We start from the raw sequence: 8809 nt of genomic DNA on the forward strand, positions 1-8809 counted from the left end.
GAGTCTGATATGCACATGATAAATGTGATTTCCATTATGATGAAGAGTACACAAAGATTTATTTGTTCTGCTTCTGGGGAAAGTTTTTCATTCAACAATAAAACAATTGCTGTTCATCATTAGCATTCAAAATGATGTAATGGCCTCCATGATATATGCTTGTTTTAAAAGTTCCTTACACACATTAAATATGCTTATTATACATTCAAATTTATGGCAAGACCAAACATAAATATAAATTTGAAATAATTTCATCACATACACTGATTAATCACCTGTTCTGCCAAAATTAAAAGTGCTTCATTCAGTATATCAAGTCACATTTACAGTCATTAGTATAGAACAGTTTCAAAATAAATGAAATTTACATCTTCAGTCTTTCAGGAATCAGATTCACACGTACACTTTAGGATTCAGTTTGATATGATACAAATATATAAGATCTTATATTAAATAATAATCCTATAATAGATTTTACATAATCACAATCATTCAGTTATTTTCATCCTCTAAAGGATAAACTGAAGATGAGGTTATTTGGCATGAAAACCGCGCACAGCACACGCAAAGTTTGCACAGGTCGATATAATTGAGACAAAACATAACAGCTGTTTAACATCAATTATGAACCAGAAACAAAAAACAGCACATAAATAAAAGGAATGTCCCTCTGTTGGATGTTGGACAGCTTAAATGTTTGAGCGCAAAAAACAACAATGTCAGTGTCACACTACAAACAAGGCAGCAGTTACACTCCTAGGCTGTGATTAAAAAAACAACACAACCATCAGCATCAGCATCAGCATGACCGGCAGTGAAACAGCTGCTCATCCCTGAATGTTCCTACAGGAGTGCACATCGTTCAGATATAAATAAACAGACACATCGGACACATTAAAACTCCACAGACATGAAGGGAAAAGTGTTCCAGCCCTTCCACTTAAACATCCACAACTCAGACAGAGTTCAGACAGAAACATGTGGTCGTTTTAAACTCGGGTGAGGAAAAATACCTCTGTTATAACAGTCACAACATTTTCCAGAAGTGGAAAAGCATGACCACATTTGTTATTTTGCCTCAGATAGCTTTCTTCTCCAGAGATTTGGATGGTGGGATCGCTTCCTGCTGCACATCTTCAAGCTCAGTGGGATGGCTGTCATCCTGTAAACACAACACACATCAATATTATCAGCATAACTTCACTTTTTAATAACTGAGCAAGTACAAAACTTTGACAGACACACTGAACATGAGCACACAATTGGTGGTGTATAGTTTTGAATAGGCTACAAGGTGGTGTAGTGGTTAGCACTGTCGCCTCACAGCGAGAAGGTTTCAGGTTTTCGCATCCTGGCCTGGGCCTTTCTGTGTGGAGTTTGCGTGTTCTCACTGTGTCTGTGTGGGTTTTCTGCGGGTTCTCCGGTTGAAGATGAATGAATGAGTTTTTAATATGCTGTATATAATGACATACTGACTTACTCTGTGTTTGAGGTAGGACAGGTAGGTGTCCCACCCTAAGGTGACAAAGTTGATATACACGACCCGGAATTTGGGTGCGAGGAAGTAGAAGTTGATCATCTGAGCAGGAGGCCAAACACAGCAGTCCGCCTGCAGAACAACAACGATGAGCACTAACAAATCAAAAATCTGGTCTGATGCTCACATTCAGCTATATTTTTTCTCCTTGTGTTTTAGATAAACACCAAAACACACAAGCAAAGACAAGACAGCCATGTTGAGTTTAAGTCAAAGTTAAAAAAGTTAACTTCTTATCTCTGGTTGAAAACAAAGAAGAACTTGTGATGTGATGAGTGAACGACAACATGAGTACAACGAGCTGCTGCTCCAGATCTATACTGACAACTGTTGTACTTGCCTTATAAAATTCCCAGAACTTGTCTTTGAACTCCTTCCATCCTTCAGATAAAGTGTGTCCCTCCATGAGACCCATACCTGCAATAAACAGAGTTGTCAGATAGATTAGAGGCTTGAGGAACTCCTGTAACACATAACTGAAACCTCATTTAAATCCAAACTGTTCACCAAAGATGACCTTTGGTATCTATCCACCTCTGATTGTGACACTCGTCGTCTTTTTTCTTTCTGAACCAGGTCTTAAAGGGATAGTGAGGTCATTTCGAAGTGGGGTTGTATGAGGTACTTATCGATAGTCAGTGTGTTTTCTACAGTTGATGATGGTTATCATGCCACCAGTTTTGAGAAGCAGACAGGAGTACGGACACGGAAGATAAGCAATGTACTACTGTGGGCGGGGGCAGCAGCTAAACTTATTTTAGCCACCTAAAAAAAGGCTCCCCTTTAAAAATCCATTTCAGTTCAAATGAATGCGAGATATAGAATATTTTCTTTGTTTTACTTTGTTGTCAGACAGCACTTCCCTCTAAGCCTGACTCATATAGCTGGTCTGTGATGTAATACAGTGCACGGCACAGCTGTGCTTATAGGGAGGAATACGTTGAGAAAATGTAGTGCTAATGGAAAGGCAGAGAGTCTGACAGCAAAGTAATGTGTTTAAAATATTCTAAATGTAGCGTACACTTAAGCTGACACTGACTTTTATTATGTGGGTCTTCTTTTGAGGTGACTAAAGTACGTTTTGTATGAAATACACTGACTATCGATAAGTACCTCATACAACCAAACTATCCCCTTAAAGGCAGGTTGCTCAGCACCAAATAACTCTGAAATCCTTCTCACCTAAAAAATACCACATCCCCAAAAAGGGTGAGGCAACCAGCTGGTCCACGAGAACCTTCTTGCCAACTGTTTTCAAAGCTGTGCCCACAAACACTCGGTCCAGCCAGGCGTACCAGTATTGCAGCATTGGACCCATGGAGCAGCCAACTGTAAACATGTAACCTTTAGGGGAGACAGTCAAGAGAAAAGTAAGGATTAATAGCAATAATTGGTTATAGAACAAATACAACAAATACTTTCCAAAATACCACGTTTGACTCTTTGGGTGCACTCACACTGTCCATCTGTACCGTACCCCGTGCTTTAGGGTACTTGTCCCCCCGCGGCCAAGGCCCGTTTGTACTCACACTACCTGGGCCTCGGCACGAATGCTTCTTGCCTGCCTATACGTCATCAAGCCGTCACACGCATTGGTTGACATCATCGCGATGCGTCGCTTTGTTTACAAAAGCTTGCAGCCTTGTGATGGAAAGCAGCGCAGAAAACATGGTAACTTTTTTGGCTTTGTGGTTTTTTTTGGACTTGTGATGCGGCACGACCCTGTTTAGTCGACGTTGCAAGGCACTTGTTTTAAATGCGCATAGTTCATCCTTCTTTTTTCTATGTCCGAACGGGTGCACATAAAATGACATCAGAACCACCGTCGGCCTCGTGCTCGTACATGTGCAAACGTGTTTACAAAAGCCCACCTCTCCCAAACGGGCCTCACATTGGTCAAACGAACTAGACTTTAGCCCTGAAACATGCTTGGGCACGGTACGGATAGACAGTGTGAGTGCGCCCTTTTTTAAGAGATGAAGATTTAAGTGTGTATGTTGTTTACATAGACAATAACAAGTACATTAACTTTAACTACTCATACATTCATTATATGAAATATCATTTGAAAATTGCAGTTTTGTTTTTTTAATCAAAATTGTCACATCTCCCAAAAGAGTGCCCAGTGATAGATAGATAGATAGATAGATAGATAGATAGATAGATAGATAGATAGATAGATAGATAGATAGATAGATAGATAGATAGATAGATAGATAGATAGATAGATAGATAGATAGATAGATAGATAGATAGATAGATAGATAGATAGATAGATAGATAGATAGATAGATAGATAGATAGATAGATAGATAGATAGATAGATAGATAGATAGATAGATAGATAGATAGATAGATAGATAGATAGATAGATAGATAGATAGATAGATAGATAGATAGATAGATAGATAGATAGATAGATAGATAGATAGATAGATAGATAGATAGATAGATAGATAGATAGATAGATAGATAGATAGATAGATAGATAGATAGATAGATAGATAGATAGATAGATAGATAGATAGATAGATAGATAGATAGATAGATAGATAGATAGATAGATAGATAGATAGATAGATAGATAGATAGATAGATAGATAGATAGATAGATAGATAGATAGATAGATAGATAGATAGATAGATAGATAGATAGATAGATAGATAGATAGATAGATAGATAGATAGATAGATAGATAGATAGATAGATAGAGTCAAAACAATATAAAAATGTCTGTCACATGTATTTTTTAAATATTGTTTCTATCACAAGGTTTGCCTGTGAATGTTCTCATTTGTCCAGGTCATCGTTATCCCCAAAGCAATTTCAGTCAAAAGCAACTGGACTCGGTTATTTGTCTAGGAAGACGTTTCACCTCTCATCCAAGAGGCTTCATCAGTTCATGTACGCATCTGACCAGGCTGGGACTGGACCAACTATCTGGTGTGGCGATCCAGATATTTACAGTGTGAGTACGCCCTAACAAGGCCGACGATGTCACTGGAACCCTTTGTCTAGAGTGACAGTTGCTGGTGAGAAGTTGGTTTCGACTTCGTTAGTGCTCTATTGAGTCTTAATGACAGTCGGAGTCGCAGGAGGCCTTTTGTGAACAGTCGTTCTCCGAGGTTAGATTGTTGAATCTCCTGGGAAGGGATGAAAAGGCAGCATTGTAAATTGGAGATAAGCGGTGTCTCAGACCCCCTCCTCTGTTTAGCGATGGTTTCTCCACTTTTACATAGATGGTTTCTTTTACTCCTCTTTCAACCATCTGTCCTCTCTGTCCAGGATGTGGACATTGCTGTCATCAAAGGAGTGGGCTTTCTGCTTGAGCTGCAAGTGGAGCAGAGTCCAGGCCTGAGGACTTAGCTCTCCTGTGTTGGGCCATGTGTTTATGCAGTGTTTTTTTTGTTTCTCCAATGTAAAGATCTTTGCATTCCTCGTTGCATTGGGCAGCATAAACCAGATTGCCTTTGTGGGTGTGTGGTGTTCCTTGGGATGTACTGGCTGAACCGAGTCAAGTCAATATTTATGTAATTTCGAAGGCACTCTACGTTGTGATCCTTGCACATTATGTTAATTTTGCACAAAAGTTCTTAACACAAATAGCACTTTGCATTTGTCAAATATTTAATTAACACAGGAGTATACAAAGTAGGCTTTCAATGAAATTACCTGTAACTCAATAGATTTTGAACATATTGCCCTTCTCACCTGTTCTCCTCCAGTCCCGAACTCTTCCTGGCATCCTGAAGTTCTCCCGGGTCTGCTGCACAATATCTCCCAGACCCAATAATACCCCTCCACTCAGGGTGTTTGTGAGCAGTAGGGCCCGGCCCTGGAAAAACGGCCGCCAGTTGAAACGTATCCGGACCATAAACTCTTTACTCACCCGTGGAAGCATGACCGCGAGAGCGTACTGTCATCCGTGGGAGAAAACAACTCTTTGTCTCTCTCTCTGGGAGAGTTGACTAACTAGAAGAGCCTTATTTATGTCACCAACAGGTTTCAACTCAGGGCCTTCATCTGGGTGATCTACCAAATGTAAAAAAAAAAACAGCCTATGAGTTATCCAGAGAGAGCTAGAGACATGGATGGCTGCTGCACATCCAACACAGAGAGATCAAAACAAAAGGACACATCGAAATTGAACATCCCACACCACGCCATAAAACACAATCACAAAAATAAGAATAGGATTGACAAGCTGGTTAATAAAAACTACTTAGCCTTCTCTTTATTTATCCTTTGGGATGACTCATGCAAGGAAATTAAGATTCCAGCAGCTTACAAAAACACAAGGGAGGTATAAAAAAAAAAAATACATCATAGGATAACCAATAAACTCTTAGCTAAATAAAGAATACAGGTCAAATAAAATTCACAGTAAGTTAAATCAGATAAGCTAAATGTAGAGGAAATGTATAATATAAAATATGTATGACTGTATATGACAGAAATGAGCAGCAAGTAGTGGATAAAGTGGCTCCCACTCCTTCCCTTCTGTCCTCGTTATTCCCCCTATTATGAAAAAAGTCTGCCTAACAGGCATCTTAGGTCTGGAGCTCCTGTGTTGAGCGATCCTGACTTTTAGTGAACATACTTTACTTTTTCACTCTGTATGGAAGCTTATATGAGTCTTCTTTAAAATGATAATCTAAACTTCATTTATTTTTCATGCGATATTTGAGTAAAAATGAAAATAATCCACAATGCATTTTCATATGGGCATTCTATGATGTTATGTAATATTTTACTTTGAAAGATCCAACGTGCTGGGAACAGCAGTGGTTAGAGCGGTCGCCCATGAAAAGAGGCTGAAAGTCCTCGAGGCAGCGGCCGCGAGTTCGACTCCGACAAGCGGCCCTTTGCTGCATCTCTCCCCCTCTCTCACCCTATTTCCTTTCTGTTCTATATAATAAAGGCTTGAAAAACTGCCAAAAAATTATCTTTAAAAAAAATCAACCTACTTTACAGTGGACAATATTCAAATGTGAATTGAAATCTAAGGGGAAAAAATGGTTACGTTGGGGAATGTGCTATGAAAGACATCATGGAAAGCACACTTTAAGTCCCTTATAGGCTTCCATAGCATACATTACTACTTATATTACATTACCAGCCGGGGTGAATAAAGCCATTTATGTTTCTGATAAACCCACAGATGACACACAGAAACTGTTTCAAGGTTCAAGTCATGCAGGAGCCTGGAGACAACTATTTACTGTTCCTGTTTGGTGCAACACAAGCGCTGACATTGACCTCGTGTGTACAAAAGTACATATACAACGTTATGATCTCTCGCTGAACGCCTCAGTCAACTCACCGGTGAGTCCATTCTTCTGAGGCGGTGTTATGTCGCAGTCTGTGCCCCCGAAATACCCGTTTCCTGACCGCAAACACGCAAATGTGCTACACCAGAATCGTTTTAGAAACACCTAAACACATACAACCTTACCTAAACCCAAACAACTGTGGATAAAACCCGAGTCCTGCCAGGGAAACACGACGTGAGTTCTACACAAGACCCGTCCTACACAGTTATATTAAATGTTTGAGCGCCACCTGCTGGTCTGGAGGAACAAGTGTCAGAGCAGAACTCCATTAAAGATACAGATTGCGGTGTAACTCAATGGCCACTCATAAAATGGGACCAATACGGTTACACTTTTATATTGTTGTAGACCTATGTAGACCTTTTCATAGGTGTAAACATTTTAAATGTGTCCCAGTTTATTTCCTGTTGCAGTGAATGCGAATGACAGCTGACAGGAAGTTACCAAGGAACAAGGCTGTTGCCTAGCAATGGAATTCCATTACAAAGGTCCCAAAACACTTTAAGAATACAACACAATGGTAAGACAAGCAACATCCACAGCACAACGATTGGCCGAAGAATATTTTTTTATAATAACAACAACAACAATAATAATAATAATAAAAGACAAAAAGAAAGAAAAAAATACGTAATTACATTATTTATTAGTTGGGTCCCTTTAGTAATTCATGTAATTAAACTTGAGAGAACGGTACATTTAGAAGCTTAAATATACAAATGACTAATAGAGCGTAGCTATATTTGTATATGTATATGTCTTCTAGATTTATAGTCATTATACAGCCATTTTCAGCACCTAATATACAGCCTAAATATGCATAAGCAGCTGCATGTTCATACCATGATGTCTATGTCTGAGTGATATGGAAAGCAGGTGAGTCCATATTCTAAACACTGAGTATGAAACTTAAACTCCAATCAAACATACTAAGCTTAATAATAAGATAAGATTAAAGGTTGAACATGTATAATCTTCATTAAAATATTATATTATCATATATATTTTTTTACATAATACACCCACGGAGTGTTTTGGGGGAACAGAATAAAAGTATTGCTTTTCCACAAGAAAATATATTCAGTCTGAATTTATATTTAAAATGTTTTCGACGGGTTTGACAATGAAACTGGTCTGACCAACCTGGCAACTGAGTGCTGGAATATATTTTGTTGTTGCGACTACAATCTTGAGACACTAGATGGTGGTGTTCTGCTCATTGTAGATATTCAACCTTTAATATTATATATATATATTTTAATATATATTTTAATATATATATATATATATATATATATATATATATATATATATATATATATATATATATATATATATATATATATACATATATGGTTAAAGAAAAACAACGGATATACACACACGTATACGTGTGTGTGTGTGTGTGTGTGTGTGTATCCGTGCTTTATCTTTAACCATTAGTAGTATGGGTTGACTATAGGCTATTAAGGTGTTTTTTGAGTGATGTTTTTTACAGTCACATAATAGCCTTTCTGTTGGTGGGTGGAAACAGCGGCAGTGGTTACTGCTGACCTCCTCCTGATCAATAATTCAGTTTCTCCGGCAGCGCTCATCAATAAAAAACGACAGGTTGTTGAGGATTTGAGCCGGAGTCTTTCAGGACAGTTGTGACGTCGCGGCTCCGGATTCGTCAGATCTCCCCCAACGCCTCTGAAGTCCCGCCCACCTGTCAGTCATTTCTCTCTGCATAAAGGTGGCGGAGGTACAGAAAGACCGGACATTAGGTTTTCTTTCAAAGTAAAGGATGTTTTTTGAACAGTCCTTTTTGTAACTGTTCTAAGTGAGTCTGCCAGTATCAGTATCAGAAGTTAATATCATTTAAATTTTATTTGTACAGCCCTTTTCCTACGGTTTTGAGACATTTAAGGTGTGAAGCACTTGACCGACAAGCTCATA

General features: G+C 38.6%; 1 protein-coding gene across 1 annotated transcript; it reads right to left on the reverse strand.

The window, feature by feature from the left end:
* LOC310945514 (mpv17-like protein 2) lies at nt 1–6979 on the reverse strand. The gene is made up of 6 exons (XM_083911631.1): nt 6862–6979; nt 5250–5570; nt 2720–2881; nt 1878–1954; nt 1481–1609; nt 1–1162 (listed from the first exon to the last, which is right to left on the reverse strand). The coding sequence occupies exons 2-6, from the start codon at nt 5437–5439 to the stop codon at nt 1079–1081; spliced, it is 642 nt and encodes a 213-aa protein (XP_083767757.1). The 5' UTR covers nt 5440–5570; nt 6862–6979; the 3' UTR covers nt 1–1078.
* Nucleotides 6980–8809: the final 1830 nt, after the last annotated feature.

Source organism: Echiichthys vipera, assembly GCF_963691815.1.
Source record: "Echiichthys vipera genome assembly, chromosome: 3".
NCBI classification, from domain to species: domain Eukaryota; kingdom Metazoa; phylum Chordata; class Actinopteri; order Perciformes; family Trachinidae; genus Echiichthys; species Echiichthys vipera.

Bases quoted from the DNA above. Each gene is read 5' to 3' on its own strand.
- LOC310945514 (XM_083911631.1), bottom strand. From the start codon at position 5,439: ATGCTTCCACGGGTGAGTAAAGAGTTTATGGTCCGGATACGTTTCAAC. The intron at 1,955-2,719 runs GTGAGAAGGATT...TGTTTATTGCAG, and splicing joins GGGGATGTGGTATTTTTTAG to GTATGGGTCTCATGGAGGGA. The intron at 1,610-1,877 runs GCAAGTACAACA...GTTGTTCTGCAG, and splicing joins AGTTCTGGGAATTTTATAAG to GCGGACTGCTGTGTTTGGCC.